At 61.7% G+C, this 25,904-nt stretch overlaps 3 protein-coding genes across 4 annotated transcripts; all 3 read left to right on the top strand.

Moving 5' to 3' along the window:
• The first annotated feature begins 661 nt into the window (after positions 1-661).
• Positions 662-11,864, top strand: LOC104306792 (gastrula zinc finger protein XlCGF57.1). 2 transcript variants are annotated; one of them, XM_054171463.1, is made up of 6 exons: positions 662-981; positions 2,146-2,272; positions 2,391-2,489; positions 2,636-2,746; positions 2,994-6,326; positions 10,801-11,864. In XM_054171463.1, exons 1-6 carry the CDS (start codon positions 790-792, stop codon positions 11,817-11,819), a joined length of 4,881 nt encoding a protein of 1,626 aa, XP_054027438.1. In that variant the 5' UTR covers positions 662-789; the 3' UTR covers positions 11,820-11,864. The 2 variants fall into 2 exon arrangements, with proteins under 2 accessions (XP_054027438.1, XP_054027437.1); XM_054171462.1 differs by lacking the exons at positions 662-981; positions 2,146-2,272; positions 2,391-2,489; positions 2,636-2,746; positions 2,994-6,326 and adding an exon at positions 10,167-10,219 and having other exon boundaries at positions 10,456-11,864.
• Positions 8,993-10,093, top strand: LOC128898306 (zinc finger protein 517-like). Its single transcript, XM_054171465.1, has 3 exons — positions 8,993-9,073; positions 9,619-9,745; positions 9,864-10,093. The coding sequence occupies exons 1-3, from the start codon at positions 9,056-9,058 to the stop codon at positions 10,085-10,087; spliced, it is 369 nt and encodes a 122-aa protein (XP_054027440.1). The 5' UTR covers positions 8,993-9,055; the 3' UTR covers positions 10,088-10,093.
• Positions 11,865-13,940: 2,076 nt separating the features above from the next.
• MYO1G (myosin IG) lies at positions 13,941-25,159 on the top strand. The gene is made up of 22 exons (XM_054171469.1): positions 13,941-14,035; positions 14,690-14,898; positions 16,081-16,174; positions 16,292-16,457; positions 16,562-16,615; positions 16,930-17,025; positions 17,112-17,228; positions 17,667-17,873; positions 18,442-18,587; positions 19,040-19,154; positions 19,387-19,557; positions 19,626-19,696; positions 20,460-20,534; positions 20,626-20,758; positions 21,047-21,213; positions 21,466-21,673; positions 22,122-22,345; positions 22,799-22,943; positions 23,037-23,141; positions 23,242-23,355; positions 24,688-24,842; positions 24,938-25,159. Exons 1-22 carry the CDS (start codon positions 13,941-13,943, stop codon positions 25,092-25,094), a joined length of 3,024 nt encoding a protein of 1,007 aa, XP_054027444.1. The 3' UTR covers positions 25,095-25,159.
• The last annotated feature ends 745 nt before the right edge of the window (positions 25,160-25,904 follow it).

The raw sequence follows: 25,904 nt of genomic DNA, 5'->3' as shown, positions 1-25,904 counted from the left end.
GTGTGAGAGAGTGGCCGTGGTGGAGGGGGTTGGAGAGGCCCCAGACTGTTTGCAGAGGCGTCCAACTGCCTTGGTGAGTCCTAGACCGTGAGCCGGTGGTAGGAAGGAGGAATAGTTGTATGAGGTAGGTGTGACTTTGTAAAAGGTCCTGCGGGAAGGGCCAGGAAAACTTCACCTCAGGGCCCATGGGACTCCTGGGAGCAAGCCCCCATGTGCCTTACTCAGCAGTAAATAAAAGGAAATGCTGCTTCTTGTTTAAGAAGTTCTCCCATTCCAGGGTCGTTCCTTCTCTGTGTCGTGGTCGCACTCGGTGTTACACGGTCTGCCCCCCGCGCCTGCCCCAGGTGCTAGGCACTTCCCGCAGCCTCGGGCAGTGTGCGGGAGGGGATCAGCCCCAGGCAGCCAAGTGGCAGCAGAGTCCCGGGCGAGGGCAGGTGGCGGTGGCGGGAAGCGCTGCCGGTGGCGCTGAGGGGAGCCGGTGAGGCCCCGCGGCAGGGGAGGCTGCCCCGCGCGGCGCCGGCGGAGGGGCCAATGGGAGCGGCGCTGCAGGTCACGTGGCGGGGAGGGCGGGGCTCAGGCGGGGCCGGCAGCTCCTTCGGGGCTCGTGCTGCCGGCAGAACTTCCGGGAGGGGCGTGGCTGGGGCCGGAAGTGGCAGCGGGGGGCGGGAGCGAGGCTGGGGAGCGAAGCGTCCCTGGCGCTGCGGAGCCTGCGGGGGCGCCGGTGCCAGAGGGGGCAGCGTGAGGCAGGGCGCAGCGGGGGCGTGGGGAGCGGAGTACCCGAGGAGAACGATGCCTCCCGGAGGGGAGCAGGGAAAGCGCCGTGATGAGCGAGGCTTGCCGGGGGGCAGCGGGAACCTGTCGGCGGGAAGCGGGGATCCCCGGCAGGAAGAGAGGCCCCCTCTGCGGAGAGAGATGATCCCCGGAGAGGATCGGGGAGCCCCTGCTGTGGTCTCCCGGTCCGCCATGGCAGGGCAGACGCAGGTAGGAGCCGACCCCTGCCTGATGTCGACCCGGCCTGGCCCAGGCCTCCTAGCCGCCGGGCCTCTGGATGCAGCCCGCTAGGCTCGCTGCCGCCCCGCTGGGGCGGGTCCCGCTGCGTGCGCTCAGCAGCCGCCATCATGGCTCGCTCTGAGTTCCTCGTCCCCGCATCCAGGTGATCCCCGTCCCGATCTTTGTGTCCCCAGCCCCTCCGCGGTATGGCCCTCACCAGTTCTCTTGTGCTGTTGCCCCCCGCCAGCCCTCTGCTCCGCTCCCGCTTGCTGACAGTGTCCCCTCTGTGACACCGGCTATGTCCTATGGCCAATTGCAGAGAGGCCGGAAGCGTCTCTGTTAGTAGGAGAGGCTGAGAGCCCTGGGGCTGTTGAGCCTGGAGAAGAGCAGCCCGAGGGAGGATCTGATCAATGCTCAGCGAGAACTGCAGGGTCTGTGGGGTACCAATATGCACTACTCACCAGGGGCAGTGGGCACAAACTTGAACCCAGGAGGCTCCATCTGAACAGTAGGAGAAAATTCTTTGGTGCAAAGGTGCTGGAGCCCTGGCCCAGGCTGCCTGGGGAGGCTTTGGAGTTTTCCTCTGGGAAGATTCGAAGCCCACCTGGACAATGTGATCCTGGCTGGTGTGCTGTAAGTGACCCTGCTGTGGTGGGCTGGTTGCACTGGGTGATCTCCAGAGGTCCCTTTCATCAGCAGCATGCTGTGGGTGCTTCCTCACTTGAAGTGGTTGTGGGCCGGCTGGCAGGTTCTGCTGGCTGGCAGGAAATGATAGATGGGGGTTTTGTAACTGTATTGCCAGTTCATATAAATCACTGCCCCTTCTGCTGACCACCTGGACCTGTCACAGTAACCATGTTGATGGTCATAGGTGCCTCATCCCTGACACCATTGCAGGTCAGGTTGCTTGGGGCTCTGAGCAACCTGCTCTAGTTGCAGATGTCCCTGCTGACTGCAGGGGCTTGGACAAAGCGCCCTTCAAAGGTTCCTCCCAATGTGAAGCATTTCATGATTCTGATGCTCTAAGCCTCTGCCGGTGGGCGCTCTGCCCCGGCTGGCTGCAGCCCCTGGCTAATAAATGCCGGCCAAGCCCCTTCTCCCCCGTGGCTGAGGCTGTCCCCGCGCGTGATGGAGGCTGGGGTCGGTGTGTGGCAGGTACCGGTGACCTTCGAGGACGTCGCCGTCTACCTGAGCCGTGCCGAGTGGGAGGCCATCAGCGAGGAGCAGCAGGAGCTGTACCGCAGCGTCATGCTGGATGTCTGCGAGCTCTTGAGATCCCTGGGTAAACACAGCGTCAGCTCCTGGGCTCGGCTGGCCGTGGGGGGCTGGGGCTGGGGTTCCGCCGTGTCTGACTGCGGCAGTTTCCAGCGGCTGTACACACTGTGCCTTTCCCCCCGCAGGCATCCAGGCAGAGCCCCCGCTGGGAACTGAGCATGAGATGTTTGGAGGTCACCATCCTGGCTCCCGGCAGGAGGAGGTGTCCCAGCAGCCCACTGACCGTGAGTGGGGCTGGGGTGGGACACAGCCAGGTGGACCAAACGCTTGGCAGGCTGTCGGCGCAGGAGGGCTGTGTGCTGGCTGCCCCTGTCCGTGGCTGCTTGTGCCCTGCCGGTGCCTGCTGTAGCACTGTGCTGTCTGCATGCAGGTGATGCTGTTCCTGAAGTCATTGTGAAGGTGGAACCTGAAGGGGAGTTGTACAGGAGGCGTCTGCATGGATCCGGTGACCCAGAGGGCCCTGGCCATGGTGCTGGAGCAGGTGAGCCCTGGAGGGACAGAAGGAGGGGAGTGTCCCAGTGTGCTGGGCTTGGAGCAAGGGAAGGCTTCTCACCAGGCACATGGCCACCTGGAGCAGGTCATCCCACCCAGAGCTGGCAGCTCTTGATGGTCAGCTCACATCTTCTGGAAGGGAGCAGGTCTGTGGTGAAGGCCTGGACACAGCTGCAGGGGATCTCTGGGCAGGCTCTGGAGCCACAGCTAAAGACACAACTCCCTTTTTGTGGCAGGTGACAAGTGGAGGCCCAAGGAGGAGGTGACAGCAGTGGTGTCAGAGGTGGTGGAGAGCCAGAGGATGTTGTCCTCAAGGGATTCCCACAGTCCCCAGCCCAGAGGTCTCTGCCTGGAGAAGGTGTCAGCTCCAGCATCCAGCGGTGTGCCGACTGCTCCCTCTGTCTGCAGGATGGGCACAGCCAGAGTCTCTGTCTCCAAGCAGTCACCTCCCCATGGCCATGCAGGCAAAGGTTCATTTGCCTGCAGCGAGTGTGGGAAGAGCTTCAGTCTGAAGAGCAAACTGATTCGGCACCAGCGTACGCACAGCAGCGAGAGGCCCTTTGCCTGCAGCGAGTGTGGGAAGAGCTTCCACCAGAAAAGCAGCCTGATCAGCCACCAGCGCCTCCACACCGGGGAGAAGCCCTTTGCCTGCAGCGAGTGTGGCAGGAGGTTCAACCACAAAAGCACCCTGGTGTCTCACCAGCGCATCCACACTGGTGAGGAGCCCTTTGCCTGCACAGAATGCGGCAAGAGGTTCAATCACAAAGGCAACCTGATCTCCCACCAGCGCAGCCACAGCAGTGAGAAGCCCTTTGCCTGCACTGAGTGTGGCAAGAGGTTCAAACACAAACTCAGCCTGGTCACACACTTCCAAGTCCACACTGGTGAGAAGCCTTTCAGGTGCGCTGAGTGTGGCAAGTGCTTCATGTACAAAAGCACCATGGTCTTACACCAACGCCTGCACACCGGGGAGAAGCCTTTCTCCTGCGCTGAGTGTGGTGAGAGGTTCAAGCATAAAGCCAGCCTGGCTTACCACCAAACCATCCACACTGGTGAGAAGCCCTTTGCGTGCAATGAATGTGGCAAGAAGTTCCGCCAGAAGAGCAGCCTGGTGTCCCACCAGCGCAGCCACAGCGGGGAGAAGCCCTTCACCTGCACTGAGTGTGGCAAGCCATTCATGCACAGATGTGCCCTGGCCTTCCACCAGCGCATCCACACCAGGGAGAAGCACTTTGCCTGTCCCGAATGTGGCAAGAGGTTCAGCCAGAAATTCAGCCTGGTCACCCACCAGGCCATCCACACCAGCAAGAAGCCCTTCACCCGCACTGAGTGTGGCAAGCCTTTCACATACAAAAGCACCCTGGCCTTCCTCCAGGTGATCCACCCTGGCAAGAAGCCCTTTGTCTGCACTAAATGTGGCAAGAGCTTCAACCACAAAATCAGCCTGGTCAACCACCAGCATGCCCACACTAGTGAGAAGAACTTCACCTGTGCTGAGTGTGGAAAGAATCTGAACAACAGACGCAACCTGATCAGCCACCAGCGCATCCATACTGGTGAGAAACCCTTTGCCTGCAGTGACTGCGGCAAGAGATTCAACCACAAAATCAGTCTGGTTGCCCACCAGCACTCACATACTGGCAAGATGCCCTTTGCCTGCTCTGAGTGTGGCAAGAAATTCAACAACAAAGTGAGCTTGGTCAAACACCAGCGCATCCACAATGGTGAGAAGCCCTTTGCCTGCTCTGAGTGTGGCAAGAAGTTCAACCAGAAAAGCAACCTGGTCACTCATCAGGCCGTCCACACTGGCGAGAAGCCCTTTGCCTGCACTGAGTGTGGCAAGAGATTCAACCACAAAATCAGCCTGGTCAACCATCAGCGCATCCACACTGGGGAGAAGCCTTTTACCTGCAATGAGTGTGGGAAGAGCCTGAACAACAAACGCAACCTGATCAGCCACCAGCGCATCCACACCGGGGAGAAGCCCTTTGCCTGCACCGAGTGTGGCAAGAGATTCAACCACAAAATCAGCCTGGTCACTCACCAGCGCATCCACACTGGAGAGAAGCCTTTTACCTGCAATGAGTGTGGCAAGAGCCTCACCAACAAACGCAGCCTCATCAGCCACCAGCGCATCCACACCGGAGAGAAGCCCTTTGCCTGCAGTGACTGTGGGAAGAGATTCAACCACAAAATCAGCCTGGTCTGCCACCAGCGCATCCACACGGGTGAGAAACCCTTTGTCTGCTCTGAGTGTGGGAAGAGCTTCAATGATAAGCGCAGCCTGGTCGCCCACCAGCGTATCCACACCTGTGAGAAGCCCTTTTCCTGCCCAGAGTGTGAGAAGAGCTTCCGCCAGAAAAGCAACCTGGTTGCCCACCAGCGCACCCACAGCAGCAGTACAGCCTTCGCCTGCCCGGCGTGCGGCAAGTCCTTCATATCCAAAATCACCCTGGCCTTCCACCAGTGCACCCACACTGATGAGAAGCCCTTTGTCTCTGCTGAATGTGGCAAAAACTTCAACCATAAAATCACTCTGGTCTCCCAGCAGCCCATCCACACTGGGGAGAAGCCCTTTGCCTGCACTGAGTGCGGCAAGAGGTTCAACCGGAAAAGCAACCTGGTCACTCACCAGCGCATCCACACCGGCGAGAAGCCCTTTGCCTGCACTGACTGTGGGAAGAGCTTCAACCACAAAATCAACCTAGTCAAGCACTGCTGTATCCACAACAGTGAGAGGCTCTTTGCCTGCACAGAGTGTGGGAAGAGCTTCATCCGCAAAAGCAGCCTGGTCACCCACCAGCGCCTGCACACCGGGGAGAAGCCCTTTGCCTGCACAGAGTGTGGCAAGAGCTACAACCATAAAATCAGCCTGGTCAACCACCAGCGCCTCCACACCGGAATGAAGCCCTTTATCTGCACCGAGTGTGGCAAGAGCTTCAACCACAAAATCAGCCTGGTGAACCACCGGCGCCTCCACACTGGTGAGAAGCCCTTTGTCTGCTCTGAGTGTGGGAAGAGCCTCAACAACAAACGCAGCCTAATCAGCCACCAGCGCATCCACACCGGGGAGAAGCCCTTTGCCTGCCCAGAGTGTGGCAAGAGATTCAACCACAAAATCAGCCTGGTCACTCACCAGCGCATCCACACGGGTGAGAAACCCTTTGTCTGCTCTGAGTGTGGCAAGAGCTTCAACCACAAAATGAGCCTGGTCAACCACCAGCGCTTCCACAATGGTGAGAATCCCTTTGCCTGCACAGACTGTGGCAAGAGCTTCCGCGACGAAGTCAGCCTGGTCAACCACCAGGGCATCCACACCGCTGAGAAGCCCTTTGCCTGCACAGACTGTGGCAAGAGCTTCAAGAGTAAAGGCAGCCTGGTCACCCACCAGCGCATCCACAGTGGCAATATGCCCTTTGCCTGTCCTGAGTGTGGCAAGAGCTTCAACCGCAAACACAGCCTGGTCAACCACCAGCGCATCCACACCGGGGAGAAGCCCTTCAGCTGCTCGGAGTGTGGCAAGAGCTTCACCCAGAAAGGCACCCTGCTCTACCACCAACGTATCCACACCAGCAAGAAGCCCCTTGACTGCAGACTGTGGCAAGAGCTTCTGTAACAGTGCTCTCCTGCTATGCCACAAGATCACTCACAGCAGTGAGTGACACTCTGCCTGCCCTGGGTGTGCCAAGAGCTCCTTTCGATGCGGCCCAGGACACGGTTGGCTCTCTGTGCTGCCAGTGCACTTTGCCAGCTCATGTCAAGTGCCTCATCCACCAGCACCCCCAAGTCCTTCTCTGCAGGGCTGTTTTCAATCCACTTGTCACCCAGCCTGGGTTTGTGCTGGGAATTGTCCCAGCCCAGGTGCAGGACCTTGCCCTTGGCCTAGTTGAACTTCATGAGGTTGGCATGGGCCCTCCTCTCCAGCCTGTCCAGGTCCTTCTGGATGCCATCCCTTACCTCCAGTGTGTAAACTGCACCACACAGCTTGTTGTCATCAGCAAGCTTGTTGAGGGTGCCTTGATCCCACTGTCCATGTCACTGACAAAGATATTCAACAGCACTGGTCCCACTACTGACCCCTGAGGGACTCTACCTGACACAGGTCTCTATTTGAACACTAAGCTATGGATTACAACCCTTCTAGAGCAACCACCCAACCAATTCCATGTCCAGTGAGTGCTTCATCCTTCAGATCTCTGTCCTTGCAATTTACAGACCAGGTTGTCATGCAGGACAGTGTTGAACACTCTATAGAAGCCCAGGAAGATGATGTAAGTTGGTTTTCCCTTATTCAGCCATGCTGTGCCCCCATGATAAAAAGCCAGCAAAGCTTTCATGCAGGATTTGCCCTTGGTGAAGCTGTTGGTTGCCACCAACCACCTCTTCATTTCCCACGTGCTCCAGCAGAGTCTTCAGGAGGATCTGCTCCATGATCTTGCCAGGCACAGAGAGCAGACTGACCAGCCTGTAGATGTCCAGGTTCTCCTTATCTCCCTTTCTTGAAAATAGAGGTTAGGTTTCTTCTTTTCCAGTCAGTGGGAACCAGACCACCATGATTGAAAATGGTTTTGCAACTTCATCTGCTCGTGCCCTTGGGACTGTGGATGGATCTTGTCAGGTCTCATGGACTTGTGCAACTTCAGGTTCATTAGATGGTCTGAAATCTGATCTATTACAGTGGGAAGATCTTCTTTCTCCCAGTCCCTGTCCTTGCCTTCTGCAACTCAGGTGGTGTGGTTAGAGCCCTTACCATTGAAGTCAGAGGCAATAAAGTCATTTGAGCCCCTTCCATGCCCCTTACTTACACCAGAAGGATCGATGAACAGACTCCCTGTGCTCCAGAGGCCTTCACCACTGCTCCCAGTGCTTTGTAATCTTTCTTGACAGTCCTCAAACTACTCTTAGCTGTATCACTGGTGCCCACATGAAACAGCTGCAGTGGCTGGTGGTCAGATGGCTGTCCAAGGCATGGCAGTTTCTCAGTCACATCCTGGATAGGAGCCCTGAGGCAGCAGCAAACTTCTATAGAGACTGGGTCAGGTGAGCACAGGGGAGCCTTTGTACCCCAAGGAAGGGAACTGCCACTACTCTAACCCTTCTGTTTTTCTTGGTTATGCTCAGTGTTACATGGGGAACTGATGGGGTTCCCTTGCACATCTCCAGTGACTTGACTGAAGGTTGGTTGTCCTGTTCAGTCTGCTGAGCATCTCTTCTGTATGGGTACCATAGGTTCCATTCCTCTGCATTCATGTCCTCTCTTTTCTGTGTGATCTGGTGGGGGAGCTGGTGGCTGATCACAGGCTGCAGGTTACCTACAGCCTGCTCATGGGTCCAGTTATTTCCTTTTGTGCTTCCCTGGTGGTCACGCAGCCTTTTCACCATCTCCTGCGGTTCAGCCACCTTGCATAAAAAGGCACAGACCCCGCAGGCAGAGCTGCAGCCTTTAGTCTCTGGGGAGTGCTCCCCGTTCTGCCTCGGGGAGGCTGGCAGGGTGGGCACTGTGCTTGCTTTGTACATACGTGGGTACGATCGCTTCGCGTGGCACAGTGGGTCACTCAGAGCTGCTTCTCAACGTCCCCCATCCCTGGAAGCCCTTCCATGCCAACTGCACCCGCCAGCCACGGCTCCGGCAAGGCCACAGCCCTCCGTAGAGCCTCCCGCCTGTCCAGCGGGTCCGGTGTGCGCACGGCCGGAGGGGATGAGCCATAGACAGCCAAGCGGCAGCAGCGCCCCGGGGCGGGGCTGGGCAGCTGCCGGGGGCCAATGGCGGCGGCGCTGCAGGTCACGTGGCGGGGAGGGCGGGGCTCAGGCGGGGCCGGCAACGTGCTGCCGGCAGAACTTCCGGGAGGGGCGTGGCTGGGGCCGGAAGTGGCTGCGGGGGGCGGGAGCGAGGCTGGGGAGCGAAGCGTCCCTGGCGCTGCGGAGCCTGCGGGGGCGCCGGTGCCAGAGGGGGCAGCGTGGGGAGCGGAGTACCCGAGGAGAACGATGCCTCCCGGAGGGGAGCAGGGAAAGCGCCGTGATGAGCGAGGATTCCCGGAAGGACTAAGGATCCCGACCGGCGGGGAGCTAGGAGCCCCGGAGAGGAGCGGGGACCCCCCCGCCGGGGCCTGCCCATCCGCCGTGGCAGGGCAGACGCAGGTAGGAAGCGGGTCCCCGGCCCTGGCTGACAGGGGACCGACCCGGCCCTGGCTTCCTCGCCGCCGGACATCGGCCCCCTGACGCCTCGCTGGGGGGGGTGGTGCTGTGTTCACTCGGCAGCCGACATCCTGGATCGCTCTGATTTCCTCGTCCCCCCGTTATGCCGCTCCCCGTCCCGGTATGTCTGCCCCAGCCCCTGCACGACCGTGCCTTCTCCAGCTCTCCTCCGCTGTTGCCCCCTCGCCAGCTCCCTGCCCTGCTCCGCGCTTTGACATTGTTCCCTCTGTGACATTGGCTGTGCGCTGTGGCTGGCTGCTACGTGCAGTTCCCCCTCTACTGTGCCCTGGGTTCCCCAGTGCCGGAGAGATTGGGAACTACTGGAGAGAGTGCAGTGGCTGCTGGCAAGCTGCTGGGAGGGCCGGTTCCTTCCAGTCTGAAGCGTTCCTTAATTCCATTGCTCTGTGCTCCCCTCCCCAGGGCAGGGTTGGCCGGGGGCTGCCCTCGGAACCGGCGCCAGCTGCAGGCAGTGTCTGACTGTGCTGCTGCTCTGGGAAGATGCAGAATTGTCCCCCGGAGGTGCTGCTGATGCTCTAAGCCTCTGCCGGTGGGCGCTCTGCCCCGGCTGGCTGCAGCCCCTGGCTCATAAATGCCGGCCAAGCCCCTTCTCCCCCGTGGCTGAGGCTGTCCCCGCGCGTGATGGAGGCTGGGGTCGGTGTGTGGCAGGTACCGGTGACCTTCGAGGACGTCGCCGTCTACCTGAGCCGTGCCGAGTGGGAGGCCATCAGCGAGGAGCAGCAGGAGCTGTACCGCAGCGTCATGCTGGATGTCTGCGAGCTCTTGAGATCCCTGGGTAAACACAGCGTCAGCTCCTGGGCTCGGCTGGCCGTGGGGGGCTGGGGCTGGGGTTCCACCGTGTCTGACTGCGGCAGTTTCCAGCGGCTGTACACACTGTGCCTTTCCCCCCGCAGGCATCCAGGCAGAGCCCCCGCTGGGAACTGAGCATGAGATGTTTGGAGGTCACCATCCTGGCTCCCGGCAGGAGGAGGTGTCCCAGCAGCCCACTGACCGTGAGTGGGGCTGGGGTGGGACACAGCCAGGTGGACCAAACGCTTGGCAGGCTGTCGGCGCAGGAGGGCTGTGTGCTGGCTGCCCCTGTCCGTGGCTGCTTGTGCCCTGCCGGTGCCTGCTGTAGCACTGTGCTGTCTGCATGCAGGTGATGCTGTTCCTGAAGTCATTGTGAAGGTGGAACCTGAAGAGGAGTTGTACAGGAGGCGTCTGCATGGATCCGGTGACCCAGAGGGCCCTGGCCATGGTGCTGGAGCAGGTGAGCCCTGGAGGGACAGAAGGAGGGGAGTGTCCCAGTGTGCTGGGCTTGGAGCAAGGGAAGGCTTCTCACCAGGCACATGGCCACCTGGAGCAGGTCATCCCACCCAGAGCTGGCAGCATGCTGTGGCCATCTCTTGATCCTCACTCCCTGTGTACTGGGAGGGGCCAGGGCTGCCGGGTCTCTGGGCAGGCCCTGGAACTGCAGTTAAAGACACAGCTTCCTTCTCTTGGCAGACAATAAGTGGAGGCTCAAGGAGGAGTTGACAACAGCCATGGCAGAGCTGGCGGAGAGCCAGGGGGCTTTGTCCTCTGAGCCACAGGGTCTCTGCCTGGAGAAGATGACTGCTCCAGTGTGTGTGTCTGGGCTGATCCCTCCCTCAGCCTGCAGCATGGGCACTGCCCACAACCATATGGCCGAAAGTCCTTTCATCTGCAATGAGTGTGGGAAGCACTTCAGCCCGGAGACCTCCCTGATTCGGGACGATCGTGCCCGCAGCAGTGGGAAGCCCTTTGCCTGCCCTGAGTGTAGCAAGAGCTTCCCCCAGAAACGCAGCCTGGTCTCCCACCGGCGCACCCGCGCTGGCAAGAAGCTCTTTGCCTGCTCCGAGTGTGGGAAGAGCTTTAAACACAGTCACAAACTGGTTGCCCACCAGCGCATCCACACCGGCGAGAAGCCCTTTGCCTGCACCGAGTGTGGGAAGAGCTTCAGGCACAAAAGCAGCCTGGTCACCCACCAGCGCCTGCACACTGGAGAGAAGCCCTTTGCCTGCACGGAGTGTGGGAAGAGCTTCAGGCACAAAATCAGCCTGGTCAACCACCAGCGCCTCCTCACCTGCCAGAAGCCCTTCACCTGCTCTGAGTGCGGGAAGAGCTTTAAGCAGAGTGACAAACTGGTTGCCCACCAGCGCCGCCACGCCGGCGAGAAGCCCTTTGCCTGCAGCGAGTGTGGCAAGAGCTACACGGGGAAGGGCAGCCTGGTCTGCCACCAGCGCCTGCACAGCGGGGAGACGCCCTTTGTGTGCACCGAGTGCGGGAAGATCTTCAGCCGCGGCGACAAACTGATCATCCACCAGCGCAGCCACACCGGCGAGAAGCCCTTCGCCTGCACCGACTGCGGGAAGAGCTTCAGCCGCAGCGACCACCTGCTGTCCCACCAGCGCATCCACACCGGCGAGAAGCCCTTCGCCTGCCCAGAGTGTGGCCGGAGGTTCAACCGCAGCGACACCCTGGTCACTCACCAGCGCATCCACAACGGCGAGAAGCCCTTCGCCTGTGCCGAGTGCGGCAAGAGCTTTAGCCAGAGGGCCGACTTGATTCGGCACCGCGACAGCCACAGCGGCAAGAAGCCCTTCGCCTGTCCCGACTGTGGCAAGAGGTTCAACCGCCTGGACCGCCTGGTCACCCACCAGAACACACACACCGGCAAGAAGCCCTTCGCCTGTCCCGACTGTGGCAAGAGGTTCAACCGCCGGGACCGCCTGGTCACCCACCAGCACACACACACCGGCAAGAAGGCCTTCTCCTGCCCCGACTGCGGCAGGGGCTTCAACCGCGTCGATCGCTTGTTCGTGCATCGGCGCAGCCACCTCGCCGAGTGACACCCTGCCTGCCCCCGCTGTGCCGCAGCTCCAGCCTCAGCCCAGCACCTCGGCCCTGCAGAGCCACAACTCTGCCCTTGCCCTGGGCGCAGCAGGAGTGACGGTGCGCCGCACCGCGCACGCCCAGGTCCTCTCTGTCTGGGTGTGACTCACCGTGCGATTACATTAGCAGCTCAAGAATGTCTCAACAAAGAGAAGATCCTCTCTGTCCATCAAGACCACAGCTGCTCTGGGAGAGGGGATGGTGGAAAGACCCCTGGGCTGTGCAGCAGAGCTCCCCCTGGCCTGGTAAGCCCAGGGATGTGTAGTGGTGTGTGAACAGGTAGGAGACAAAGGAGGGGGTGGAGGCCTACCCTGGCACCAGACCCCTTCAAGCACACAGGAATATGCATCAAGAGCCCTTAGAGGCAACACCTGGACACATCACAAGGGTGAAGGGCCAGGAGGAAACTCTGATTAAAGAACTGAATAAAAGCCTTGAGCTATAGCAGCTTGCAGGGGAAACCACCAGAGGCATCTCCAGCTGGAGGCAGCAGCCCAGGACATCTCTCCCTGCTCCCCCCACCAAAGGAGGACCTGCTGGAGCCTGCTGAGAGGAGAGCTCCGCTGAAAACACTACACACCGGAGGAGGAAACCCATTGAGGGAGGACAGGATCCTGGGATGTCTCCCCCTCCTCTTCTCAGCTGGAGACACCACACCCTTGAACAGCACAAGCTGGAAAGGAGAACTCTGAGACCTTGCTTGCTCTCTGCTCTGGCCAAAGCTGGTAATAGAATTTCCTTCTCTCTCTGTTTCTCCAGTTTTTCTCTCTCCCTTTTCTCCCTTCCTCTTGTTTGTTCACTTTGTCCTTCAATAAACAGCCTGGCTTTTGATCTTGGGCCTGCTTTGTGCCTTGATTTCACACACAGGGGTGCTTCCAAAAGAACAAGTCTTGCTCTTCCACTGGACCAAGACACTCTGCTGCTGCTATGCTGGAGAATCCTTCCCCCAGTGCTCCCTGTGCACCCTGCTGGGAGCAGAGAACACTGCTGAGAAACGTGGTGAGCAGAGCGGGCACAGGCTGGCCGGGCATGCCGTGCTCCGTGTCTCCATGGCACCGAGGAGGAATGTGGAGTGAGATGGTGGCTGCATGGTGCCATTCTTCCCCTTCTCCCCCTTGGTCCTGCTGATCAGGTCACTGCAAACATGAGCTGTGCTGTTAGGAGAGAAGCCCAGCCAGACTGAGCCCTGTCAGCCTCTGAGGCCCAAGTATTCAGGCCCACAGGATTCAGCTCTTGCTTAGTTTATCCAGCATGATGCCCAGCCAACAGCAAAGGCACTGATGGATGGGGCTTATGTATGGAGCACACTGGGAGCCCTCCCAGCTGGTACCAGTGTAGTGCCCACAAGAAGGGTGCTTGTCACCAGTGTGTGAAGCCAGTTGACACCCAGAGCTGAGACTTGGCTTCTGCAGGGCAGAGAAATCACAGCTCAGCCTCTGTCAGCTCAGACAGCAGCAGTGTCAGGATGTCTTGCAGACAGGATTTCAAAGAATGGCTGGAGACAGAAGGGACCTTAACCATCATCCAGTTCCAACCCCCCTGCCACGGGCAGGGTCACCTCCTGCTAGGACCCTTCTGTGACTGAAAATCACATCGAGCTCGGTGCACGTGCTCCGTCCTGATGGGGCCTAATTCGTTATACCCCTCAGAGCATCCCAGAACCCCAGCATGGGGCTGGAAGGGATCATCCAGTCCAACCCCCTGCTGAAGCAGGGCATCCACAGCAGCTTGCCCAGGATCACAATGCCCAGTGGGGTTTGGAATCTCTCTGGAGATGGAGTCTCTACAATCTCTCTGGGCAGCCTGGGGCAACGGTCGTGTTGAGGTGGAACCTCCTGGGTTGCAGTTTGTGCCCATTGCCCCTTGTCCTGGCACTGGGCACCGACAAGAGTCTGTCCCCAGCCTCTTAATCCCTGCCCTTGGGGATGCTGTGGGGCTCCCACCCCCCAGATCTGGGTGTCACCAGCCCCAGAGCCAGCGGCATGGGAGGTGACAGTGACACACGCCTGCGCCGCAGGCGGGTGCAGGAAGCTGCGGGCGAAGGGGGGAAGTGGGTGCTCGGCGGCGGTGAGGGCGACATGGCAGAGCTGGAGGGCCCTGAGGTGGGCAAAGCAGATTTTGTCCTCCTGGATGAGGTGACCATGGAGCAGTTCCTGGAGAACCTGCGCCTGCGGTATGGGCACTGCTGGGGGCACAGGGAGCGGGCACCCCAAGGGCCACCTCGGCACCTCCGGCTGGGTTTGGGGTGACCAAGGACCTCGGCATCACCCCAGTGGCAGCTGGGGTGTGGTGTCCTGGTGACGGGAGGCAGCAGGGAATGTGAGGCCCAGTAAGGGATTTGGAAGGGCCACCAAACCCTGGCACTGCAGGAAGCATCTGGGTGGTGCCCTGCTGCCGTGGAGGCCACCGAGGCAGTTCTGCTCCGTGGGGTGGGTTGGGAGGCCGAGGGTGCGGATGAGGCCTTCCTGTCCTGTGCTGCCCCACAGCTCCGCCCAGCCCGACAGGATGCTGCCTCACCGCACGGCACTCCACAGGGTGGCATCCTGCCCTGTGACACAGCAGCTCATGGAGAGTCACCCCACAGGGTGCCAGCCCATGGACAGCATCACCCTGCCCCATGGCACAGGGGGGTTTGACCACCCCCTAGCACAGCACTCTGCATGGCATCACCTCACGCCACGATGCTGCATCCTATGGGTGCCACCCCATGGCACAGCATCCTAAATGGTGCTGCTCTGCCCCGTGGCCCAGGATGCCACCCCATAACCCAACACCCCCCCTCCAGCCAGCCCCCCTCCAGCCCTCCCCACAGCCTCCCTGTGCGCAGGTTCTCTGAGGGCCGCATCTACACCTACATCGGGGAGGTGGTGGTGGCCGTCAACCCGTACCGGGCGCTGCCGCTCTACGGGCCGCCGGTGGTGGAGCGGTACCGGGGCCGCGAGCTCTACGAGCGCCCTCCGCACCTCTACGCCCTGGCTGACGCCGCCTACAAGGCCATGAAGCGCCGTGCCAAGGACACCTGCATCGTCATCTCAGGTGGGGGCCTGCCGGGGCAGCCAGCGCTGCCCTTGCCCACAGCATCCCCCTGGAGCCCCTGGCTGCTTGGGGCCTGGCTGTGTGGGCAGCTGGAGGGGTTAGGAAGGGGCTGGGTGGCTGAGCATGAAGAGTGGAGGGGAATGGAGATGAGTGCAGCAGGCAGCCAGCCACCAGTGGTGTTCCCCAGGGCTCTTTAATGCCTTTATCAATGATCTGGATGAGGGCACTGAGGCTCCCTCAGTGAGTGTGCAGACCCCAGGCTGGGTGGGAGAGTTGAACTGCTTGAGGACAGGAAGGCTCTGCAGAAGGATCTGGCCAGGCTGGATCCGTGAGCCAAGCTCAGCTGCTTGAGGTTTAACAAGACCAAGGTCCTGCCCTTGGGTCACAACCACCCCATGAAGGCTCCAGGCTGGGGGCCTGGGAAAGCTGCCCAGCAGAAAAGGACCCAAGTGATGTTTGACAGCAGCTGAACATGAGGCAGCAGTGCCCAGGGGGCCAAGAAGGCCACCAGTAGCCTGGCCTGGATCAGCAGTGGTGTGGGCAGCAGGAGCAGGGCAGGGATTGTCCTCCTGGACTGGGTACTGGGGAGGCCACAGCTTGAATTCTGTGTTCAGTTTTGGGTCCTCTGATCCCAGAAGGTCACTGAGGGGCTGGAGTGGGTCCAGAGAAAGGCAACGAAGCTGGGGAAGGGTCTAGAGAGCAGGGCTGGGGAGGAGCAGCTGAGGGAGCTGGGGGGGTTGAGCCTGGAGGAGAGGAGGCTGAGGGGAGACCTCCTGGCTCCCTGCAGCTCCCTGAAAGGAGGCTGGAGCCAGGTGGGGCTTGGGCTCAGCTCCCTAGTATCAGGTGATAAAATGAGAGAAAACAGCCTGAAATTGTGCCAGGGGAGGGTTAGGTTGGAGATTAGAACAATTTCTTTGCTGCCAGAGTGGTCAGGGGCTGGCACAGGCTGCCCAGGGAGGTGGTGGAGTCCCCATGCCTGGAGGTGTTCAAGAACCCTGTGGCCATGGCACCTGGGGCCATGGTTTGACGGCCATGGTAGGGCTGGGTTGATGCTTGGACTCAGTGATCTTGGAGAGCTTTTCCAGCCAGGACAGTGCCATGGTTCTATGATTCTGTGGTGCTTGGCTGAGGGTCACCCTCAGGTGGGTGCCTCAGCCCAGCCCCTGCTCTGTCCTGTGCCAGGTGAGAGTGGGGCTGGCAAGACAGAGGCCAGCAAGTACATCATGCAGTACATCGCTGCCATCACCAACCCCAGCCAGCGCGCGGAGGTCGAGAGGTAGGCCCTGGCCATGCTGCCAACTGGAGGGATGGCTGCTGGGGCACGAGGAACCCATCCCATCCCATGCTTACCCGTGCCATGCTGTGCCATGCCATGTGGTGCCACCCTGCCCAGGGTGAAGAACGTGCTGCTCAAGTCCAACTGCGTGCTGGAGGCCTTTGGCAATGCCAAGACCAAGCGCAACGACAACTCCAGCCGCTTCGGCCGCTACATGGACATCAACTTCGACTTCAAGGGGGACCCCACCGGTGGCCACATCCACAACTACCTCCTGGAGAAGGTGTGGGCAAGGCCGTGGGTGGGGCTGTGGGTGGGGCCAACTGGTGGGAGGGTGCTGGCCCCTCCGGGCACCACCTGGCACCCAGCCCCTGTTCCCTCCTCCAGTCCCGAGTCCTCCAGCAGCAGCCAGGAGAGAGGAACTTCCATGCATTCTATCAGGTGAGCTGGGGGTGGGGTGGGGTGGGGTGGAGATCAGTGAGGTGTGATGGGTGGGACAAGAAGGTTGGGATGGGATCTGTGGGATGGATGTGGATGGGATCTGTGGGGTGAGATGGGTGAGCTGGACAGGATGGGATAGGATGGGTGAATGGGATGGGGTGCTGGGATAACCAGGGTGGCTCTGGATGGGCTCTGGGGTAGACTGGGTAAGGATGAGATGGGGAGGAACAGAACTGGACTCTCCAGCTTGTGGGGACACTGAGTGGCCAGGAGGTCGCTGGGCCAGGTGCTGACCCCCATCCTGTACTCCCCAGTTGCTGCTGGGAGCCCCTGAGGCGCTGCTGACCTCACTGCACCTCCAGCGCGACCCTGGCACCTACCGCTACACCCGGGGGGGCACCATGGACACTGTGAGTGGGGCAGGTGGGGCTGGGTGGAGCAGGGTGGGGCAGGGCCAGGACCCACCTCCCTCACCCCACCCCTTGCTGCCCCCCAGGCCTGCAGGGATGACGTGGCTGGCTACCGCGCAGTGGAGGAGGCCATGGCCACCATCGGCTTCTCCCCGGAGGAGGTTGGATCCCTGCACCGCATCCTGGCCGCTGTCCTGCTCCTGGTGAGAGCCCTGCCAGTACAGACCCCGTCCCCAGTGCAGCCCAGCACGGCCCAGCACGGCACAGCCCAGCAGAAACCATTACAACCTTGTATGACCCAGCCAAAGACAAACCAACCTAGCCCAGTACGACCCAGTACAGCCCAGTACGACCCAGTATGACACAGCACAGTCCAGTACAAACCAATACAGGCCAGTATGACCCAGCACAGCCCAGTACAAACCAGTACAGCCCAGTATGACCCAGCACAGCCCAGTACAAACCAGTACAGCCCAGTATGACCCAGCACAGCCCAGTACAAACCAGTACCGCCTTCTGTGACCCAGCCCAGCCCTGGGGTGTGTGAGCATCTGGTGCTGGGACACCCCAGCCCCGTGTTGGGGTCTCCTGGGTGTCCCCCCACCTTCACCCAGCACCGTGTCCGGCTGGGGTCACCTCAGGGCAATGTGGAGTTCGTGGCGGAGGGCGAGGTGGCAGCGGTGGCGGACGCGGGGCAGCTGCTGGCGCTGGCAGAGCTGACGGCCACGGCTCCGGACACCCTGCGCCAGGCCCTGCTGAGCCGCACCGTGGCGGCCGGCGGCGGAGAGCTCATCCAGAAGGGCCACAGCCCCAGGGAGGCTGCCTACGCCCGGGACGCCTGTGCCAAGGTGAGCAGGCAGCAGGGGGGGATGGATGGCTCCAGGCAACCTGCGGGCCGGGGGCAGAGCAGATGGCACCTGGGGGTACTGATTGACAGCCATCTGCAAATGAGCCTGCAGTGCGCTCAGGCCACCAAGGAGGCCACCAACAGCCTGGCCTGGATCAGCAGTGGTGTGAACAGGGCTGGGGAGGAGCAGCTGAGGGAGCCGGGGTGCTCAGCCTGGAGAAAAGGAGGCTGAGGGAGACCTTCTGGCTCTCTGCAGCTCCCTGAAGGGAGGAACTGGCCTGGAATTGTGCCAGGGGAGGTTTGGGTTGGAGATCAGAAGGAAAATTTCTTCGCTGCAAGAGTGGTCAGAGAGTGGAAGAGGCTGCCCAGGGAGGTGGCGGAGTGCCCATCCCTGGAGGTGTTCAAGAAGCCTTGGGGCATGGCACCTGGGGCCATGGTTTGATGGCCAGGGTGGTGCTGGGTTGCAGGCTGGACCCAATCGGCAACCAAACCAATTCTATGGTTCTGTGTCCCCCCACAACCCATGAGATGCCCTGGCACCAGGCTGTGCCCTGTGCTCTGTCCCCCAGGCCATCTACCAGCGGCTCTTCAGCTGGCTCGTGGGGCGCATCAACGCCAGCATCGCCACGCGGGGCCGCGACGCGCGCCGGCACGGCAAGGGCACCGTCATCGGCGTCCTCGACATCTACGGCTTTGAGATCTTCGACACCAACAGGCGAGCTGGCCCAGGGCTGGGCGTCGTGGGGAGGGGACAGGACCTGGGAGGGACGCAGGGAGGGGCTGGGACCCAGGATGGACACAGGGACAGGACAGGGCTCGAGAGAGATGCAGGAGGGGGATGAGAACCAGGAGAGGACTCATGGAAGGGTCAGGGCTTGGGAGAGACACAGGGAGGTGACAGGACCCAGGATGGACAAGAGGAAGGGAAAAGACCTGGGAGGGGACTCATGGAAGGGACAGGGCTTGGGAGAGACACACGGAGGGGAGGATGCCCAAGGGACATGTGGAAGGGGACAGGGCCGCAAGGGACACGTGGAGGTGCCAGGACCAGGAGGAAGCCTTTGAAGGGACTGCAGCAGGAGGTCCCCAGAAGGGCTGTGTGGCTTGGGGGAGGTGGAGAGGGGACATGGTGGAGTTGCAATGACTGTGCTGACCTCCTGCCCACAGCTTCGAGCAGTTCTGCATCAACTACTGCAACGAGAAGCTGCAGCAGCTCTTCATTGAGCTGATCCTGAGGCAGGAGCAGGCTGAGTACCAACGGGAGGGCATCACCTGGCAGAGCGTGAGGGGACACGGGGACACGAGGACATGGTGGGGGCAGGAGGGCAGCATGTGAGGGGATATGGTGGGACACGAGGGCCATCACCTGGCCGAGCGTGACAGGGAGACAAGAATGTGGTGGTGGGACGCGGATGCCACCGCCTGCCGTGGTGAGATCCGGGGGGCAAGGGGGTGAATTTGGTTCCCCGGGGGTGTGCCATTCGTGGTGCCCACCCCCTGCTTCTCCCCACCAGATCGAGTACTTCAGCAACGAGCCCATCGTGGAGCTGGTGGAGCAGCCCCACCGCGGCATCCTGGCGCTGCTGGACGAGGCCTGCCTGGCCGCGGGCACCGTCACCGATGCCCTCTTCCTGGCCTCCATGGACGCCCGCCTGGGCCACCACCCCCACTACACCAGCCGCAAGGTGCTTGGGGGGCCCGGGGGCAGCGGGGGGGGCCCTGGGTGGGGCACTGACCCCACTCTGCCCCACAGCTCTGCCCCACAGACAAGAGCCTGGAGTTCGAGCGAGACTTCCGCGTCAAGCACTACGCCGGAGACGTGACGTGAGGGCAGCCGGCAGGCGGCAGTGCCCTGCGGGCATCCTCGGGGGGCTGTGGGCTGCCGTGGAGGACTTTAGGAGGCTATGGAGGGGGCATGGGGGGGCCACCTGAGACCACGGAGTTCCAGGGGCTCTTGAGGGTCTACAGCTGACCACAGGGCCTTGGGGAACCCCAGGGGGCTGTGTGGAAGCACGGAGGGGGAGTGAGGACCTGTGGGAGGTGGTCTGGGTTCACAGGGCACCGCTGGGCTGTGGGCATCGTGGGCACCATGGGGGACTGGCAGAGGGTGCTTGGGGCCATGGGAGCGTGGGTGGCCATTGGGAGCTATGGTCATGATGAGTGGCTGTGGAGTTGTGAGGGCTGTGGAGAACCATGGAGGGACACGGAGGGCCCTGGGGCTGCGCTGGGAGGGTGTGGGAGCCACCTGGAGCCACGGAGGGCCATGGGGTCATAGAGGCCCCTGAGGGACCGTGGGGTGGCCTTGGTTGACTGTGGGGCTTTGAGGACCTGTGGGTGATTGTGTGGAGTCATTTAGGACCACGTGAGGCCATCGAGGGTCCACTGAGGTTCATGTAGTCTGGGACGTCCCCAGAGGCCACGCACAGCAGAACGGGCTGTGGAGGACACCCCTAGCCCAGGGACAGGGCCAAGGGGACTCTGTATTCATGGGCACTGAACCCCAGAGTCCCCTGCGCTCCATGGGTGCCCCCTGGGATGCCCCCAAGGTGGCTGGAGAAGGCCTCACTGTGATGTTCTCCTCCCTCAGGTACTCGGTGGAGGGTTTCCTGGACAAGAACAAGGACACGCTCTTCCAGGACTTCAAGCGCCTCTTCTACAACAGGTTGGGGGCACGGCTGGGCAACTGGGGGCACAGCTGTGGAACGGGAGCAGGGTGCCCAGTGCCACCATCCCCACACCAATGCTGTCCCCAGCGAGGACCCCGTGCTGCGTGCCATGTGGCCCGAGGGCGAGCAGAGCATCACCGAGGTCACCAAGCGCCCCCTGACCACTGCCACGCTCTTCAAGAACTCCATCGTGGCCCTGGTGGAGAACCTCGCCTCTAAGGTAGGGCACTGGGGACAGCTGGGCACATCCTAGTGCCAGCCTGGTGTGTCCCTGTGCCAACTGGGCACGTCCCCAGCTCATCTTGGTATACCTCCATGGCAGCTGGGCATGGCCTCAAGCCACACAGTCACATCCCTGTGCCTGCCTGGCACATCTCCAGACAGCCAAGATGTCCCCAAGCCATCCTGGCACATCCCTACCCCAGCCAAGGTGTTCCCAGCCCAGGATGCCCACGTGCTTAGTACCACTGGTGGCTGCCATCTCAGTGCCACCCCCACGTCCCCACAGGAGCCCTACTACGTGCGCTGCATCAAACCCAACGACCAGAAGTCGCCGGCGCTCTTCGACCGGGAGCTCTGCCGCCACCAAGTCTGCTACCTGGGGCTGCTGGAGAACGTCCGCGTGCGCCGCGCCGGCTTCGCCTACCGCCAGCCCTACCACCGCTTCCTCCAGCGGTACGCCCGGCACCGGCGCCGCCGGGGCACCGCGACTGGGGACATTGGGATGCTGGGTGTCAGGGTTGTTGGGAGCTGGGACATGGAGGCACCAGGCCATGGGGACGCTGGGTGTCCGGGGACATTGGTGCCATAAAGACTGAGGCCATGAAGTGCCAAGGATGTTGAGCCCCAGAAGAGAGGGAGCCTGGGACACAGGGATGCTGGGACGCAGTGCTCCTCCCAGCCGCCTCTTCCTGCTGTGCCCTGCAGGTACAAGATGACCTGTGAGTACACGTGGCCCAACCACCTCATGGCCAGTGACCAGGAGGCCACCCAAGCCCTCCTGGAGCAGCATGGCTTCCAGGGTGACGTGGCTTACGGGCACACCAAGGTCTTCATCCGCACGCCACGCACCCTCTTCTGCCTCGAGCAGGAGCGGGCACAGCTCATCCCCATCATTGTCCTGCTGCTGCAGAAGGTGGGCATCGTGGCACGGCAGGGTGACCTGGGGACACGCCAGCGACAGGGTGGGTAGTCGTGGTGGCGGCAAGGCCAGAAGGCAGCCGAGGCTCTGCCTGCACTAGGAGTTGCTGGTGGTCTTGGAGGGGTGCTGAGCACGGCATGGGGCAGGGGTTGGGGCACAGGGTGGCACAAAGGGTAAAGTGTAGTGTGGGGTAGGGGACGGGGTATGACATGGAGGTGACATAGGGCATGGTACAGAGCATGGCATGGGGCAGAGAATAGGGCACTGCTGGGCCTTGGCATGCCACGGGGCAGGATATGGGGCTGGCACAGGGAATTGCTTTGGAGCTGTACCAGTGGGGTTCACCGTTTGGGGGCCCCATGGTGCCTACCCCTGGTGCCCCAGCCCCGCTCTGGGGGGGATCCATGGGGTAGCACCCGCTCTGACCGTCGGCATTGGGCAGGCGTGGCGTGGTGCCCTGGCACGCCGGCGCTGCCGGGCCCTGCGTGCCGCCTACACCATCATGGCCTGCTACAAGCGGCACAAGGTGAGGGCCTACCTGTGGGACCTGCTCCGGCGCTTCCAGCCCGTCCGCAGCCTGCCCGACTTCGGCAAGAGCCTGCCGTGGCCGGAGCCACCCGCAGTGCTGCAGCGATTCCAGGAGGCCAGCCAGGGCCTCTTCCGCAGGTACCAGCACCGGGGCGCGGGCACCGGGGCGCGGGCACCGGGGCGCGGGCCAGGGATAGGGATGGGATTGGCGCGTGGGATGGAGATGTGGGACAGGCATGTGGGATGGGAACATGGATGTGGGATGGAGACTTTAGATGGGGATGTGGGACTGGAATGAGGGATGGAGACACAGAGCAGGATGGGGATGTGTGATGGGAACATGGGACACTGGGTGTGGGATGGGAACATGGGATGAGGACGTGGAATGAGAACGAGGGATGGAGACAGGGATGCAGGACAAGAACTAGGGATGGGGATGTGGAACATGAGACAAGGACACGGGACTGGGATGTGGGCATGGAACGTAGAGGAGGGATGGCAACGTGGGACAGGGATGTGGGATGGGAACGTGGCCAGGGCGGCAGGGGCCAGGGCGGCAGGGGCCAGGACGCTGAGGTGAGTGCACTGCAGGTGGCGGGCACGGCAGATCATCAAGAACATTCCCCCCTCGGCCATGGGCCAGATCCGTGCCAAGGTGGCAGCCATGGAGGCGCTGGGGGGGCTGCGCAAGGACTGGGGCTGCCGGCGCGCCTGGGCGCAGGACTACCTCTCCTCGGTAAGCGGGGGTGGGGGGCTGGGGGTGCACCCCAGGGTGCCACCGGCCCTACGCTGAGCTGCCAGCCTGACCCCACCTCATGGCTCCCCACAGCCCGTGGAGAACCCAGGGCTGGCACTCTCCTTCGCCCGCCGCCTCCAGACCCTCAAGGACAAGGTGCACTTCGGCTCCGTCCTCTTCTCCTGCCATGTCCGCAAGGTGAGGGGCAGGGGAAGCCCCGCACAGCCAGCACCGAGGTGTCCCCTCCCCGAGGTGTCCCCTCCCCGAGGTGCCTCCTGCCCTGCTGGTGTCCCTGCAGATCAGCCGCTTCGGGAAGAGCCGGGACAGGGCCATCCTGGTGACGGACCAGCACCTCTACAAGCTGGACCCCCGCAAGCAGTACCGGGTGATGCGGGCAGTGCCCCTCAGCACCGTGAGTGTCCCCAGGGGATGGGGGGACAAGGCCACCTCCTGCACTTTGTCCTGGTGGGCTAGGGTTAGGGGGGCCCAGATATTGTGGCTGTCCTGCTCCTGCCCGGAGGTTGAAGAGCGCTCCCCGGTCTCCATGGGTTTGTGATGGGGCGAAATGTCCTGGGACAGATGGGATGCTGTCCCCTCATGCCGGCCGTGCCCTGTTGTTCCCTCCATGCCGGCCCTGGTGCCCTGTCCATGACGCCTTGCGCCACACTGATCTGCAACTGCAGCGCCCCGAGGCAGGACCGGGGCGGCGGGCGGCACATCCCCTCCCGAGCGGCCGGCGCGGCTGGGCGCAGGCTGCTGCAGCGGCAGCGCTTGCGCCGCGGGGAGGTGCTGGGTGCCGGCGGCTCGGTGCTGTAGGGTTCCCCAGCTCGGTCACACAGGCAGGGACAGGGATGGTTGCAACTCGCCGTAAAGCTGCTTTCACAAGGTCTGTATCGACCCAGACTGAGGTTGAACGTTCAGGCAGCTGGCTGCAGAGAGTGCTGCAGCCTGGCGCTTGGAATGGAGGGCGGTGGTGACACCACCTGCATTAGGCGAAGCAGATAACCGAGCTGCTCGCACCTAGTGGCTGAACCGAAGGAGGAAGTTGCCGGACTTAGGACTGTAAGGGAATGTGAAAGGGAAGGTTGCCTTATCTGGTACAGTCCTCTGATTACTATGCACAGAATTAACCAGGTTGGCAGAGACCTTTGAGATCATCAAGGCCAACCTATCCTTCAACACCATCTGATCAACTAACCCATGGCACTGAGTGCCTCATCCGGGCTCTTCCTGAGCACCTCCAGTGATGGTGACTCCACCACCTCCCTGGGCAGCACATTCCAGTGGCCAATCTCCCTCTCTAGGAAGAATTTCTTCCTCACATCCAGCCCAAACTACACAATTGTTCTAGAATCATAGAATCGTTGGTGTTGGAAGGGGCCTGCAAGGACTTTTAGGGTGTCAGGGAGTGATAGGTCGGGGGGAGGATGGAGCAAAACTAGACATGGGGAGATTCAGATTGGATGTCAGGAAGAAGTTGTTCCCCATGAGGGTGGTGAGAAACTGGCACAGGTTGCCCAGGGAGGTGGTGGAGTCACCATCCATGGAAGTGTTTAGGAAGAGCCTGGATGAGGCACTCAGTGCCATGGGTTAGTTGATCAGATGGTGCTGGGGGATAGGTTGGACTGGATGATCTTGAAGGCCTTTTCCAAGCTGGTTAATTCTGTGACTTCACTGCTCACACTGTAACCTCAAGACCCCCTGCAGTCACACCTGCAGCAGTGGCGCCTCGCTGTCCCCACAGGTGACAGGGCTGAGTGTGACAAGCTGCCTGGCACAGCTGGTGGTGTTCCACACCCAAAGCCAGGAGGACCTGGCCGTGTGCCTCCACAAGATGCAGCCGGCGGGGGACAACCGCGTGGGCGAGCTGGTGGGCGTCCTCCTGGAGCACTGCCGAGCGTGAGTTGGGGGGCTCGGGTTTGGGAGCTGGAGTGAGGTTGGAGGGGTGCTGCTACCCCACCAGCCCCCTCCCCATCGATGCTGGAATGTCGTAGGACCAAGCGGGAGCTGCAGGTCCAGGTCTCCGACCGCATCCAGCTGAGCCTCCGCAGGCGCCGGCAGGTACTGACGGTGAAAACGCAGCCGGAGGCGGCCGGCCCCGATTTTGGCAAGAGCCAAGACGGCTTCGTGCTTTACTGGCCTGGGAGATGAGGTGTCAGGGCAAACGCAGCTGCCCTGTCACCCCCTGGCCCCATTCTGTCCCACTGACCCCGCCAAAACCCCGTGACCCCCAACGTTATGTTCCCCCCCGGATGATGCCGAAGCCTTTGGGAATAAAGAGCCGGCTGGCAGGGGCAGGTGGGCTGCAGATGGTAGCATGGGAAAAAACTTTTAATTATCCTGATAATTATTAGAACAGAGGTGGTGGTGTCCCAGGGGAGAAGGGGGAACCCCACCGGTGGGCTGTGGACCGGGGACCTTAAATTTAAGTCAGTGGGATGATGCTGGGAGGAAAGCAGAGGAGATGAAGGGGAAAAGGGTACTTAAGAGAGCTGATTAACTACTGAAGTGCTCTCCGGAGCAGGAAGGAGGGTGATGGGCTCGGCTGGGCAGCAGTGGAGTCCACAGGGGTTCACAAATGGCTCCCAAATTGCTCCCAGCTGCCCCCTGTCCTTCCCGGGGCTCAGCCTCAGGCTCCAGCCCAGGCCCGGGGCAGGCCGTGGGGGGACACCGAGGACAGAGGGCGCTCGGAACCGAACCAGACGCAGCACCGCCCGGGCCCGGTGCAGTTGGGGCTTGCACCGGGCTAGCCCCGACAGGGGACAGCCGTTGCCATGGGAACCGCCCGGTTTCCCCGGCTGGGGGCGGGACATCTCTATGGCAACCGCGACTCGCCCTATCAGAGAGCGAGGCGTCGCCATGGGAACAGTTCTTGCCCCGCCCCTGGGACGGGCTCGTCCCTGGCGCGAGAGGGCGGGGGGGGGGGCCGGGGGCATCGCCATTGGCAGGCCCCGCGAGGAG

The sequence above is a fragment of the Dryobates pubescens genome, chromosome 21 (assembly GCF_014839835.1).
Source record: "Dryobates pubescens isolate bDryPub1 chromosome 21, bDryPub1.pri, whole genome shotgun sequence".
Taxonomy (NCBI): Eukaryota; Metazoa; Chordata; class Aves; order Piciformes; family Picidae; genus Dryobates; species Dryobates pubescens.
This window is presented reverse-complemented; position numbering and strand designations above follow the sequence as displayed.

What these genes read in the sequence shown, in the direction of transcription:
- LOC104306792 (XM_054171463.1), top strand. Translation starts at nt 790, where the DNA reads ATGCCTCCCGGAGGGGAGCAGGGAAAGCGCCGTGATGAGCGAGGCTTG. An exon ending in GTCCCAGCAGCCCACTGACC is followed by an intron (nt 2,490 to 2,635) that starts GTGAGTGGGGCT and finishes GTCTGCATGCAG; the next exon opens with GTGATGCTGTTCCTGAAGTC. An exon ending in CTACCACCAACGTATCCACA is followed by an intron (nt 6,327 to 10,800) that starts CCAGCAAGAAGC and finishes GGCGCACCCGCG; the next exon opens with CTGGCAAGAAGCTCTTTGCC.
- LOC128898306 (XM_054171465.1), top strand. An exon ending in CGAGCTCTTGAGATCCCTGG is followed by an intron (nt 9,746 to 9,863) that starts GTAAACACAGCG and finishes TTCCCCCCGCAG; the next exon opens with GCATCCAGGCAGAGCCCCCG.
- MYO1G (XM_054171469.1), top strand. Translation starts at nt 13,941, where the DNA reads ATGGCAGAGCTGGAGGGCCCTGAGGTGGGCAAAGCAGATTTTGTCCTC. An exon ending in CTGGAGAACCTGCGCCTGCG is followed by an intron (nt 14,036 to 14,689) that starts GTATGGGCACTG and finishes CCCTGTGCGCAG; the next exon opens with GTTCTCTGAGGGCCGCATCT. An exon ending in AGGGCATCACCTGGCAGAGC is followed by an intron (nt 19,155 to 19,386) that starts GTGAGGGGACAC and finishes TCTCCCCACCAG; the next exon opens with ATCGAGTACTTCAGCAACGA.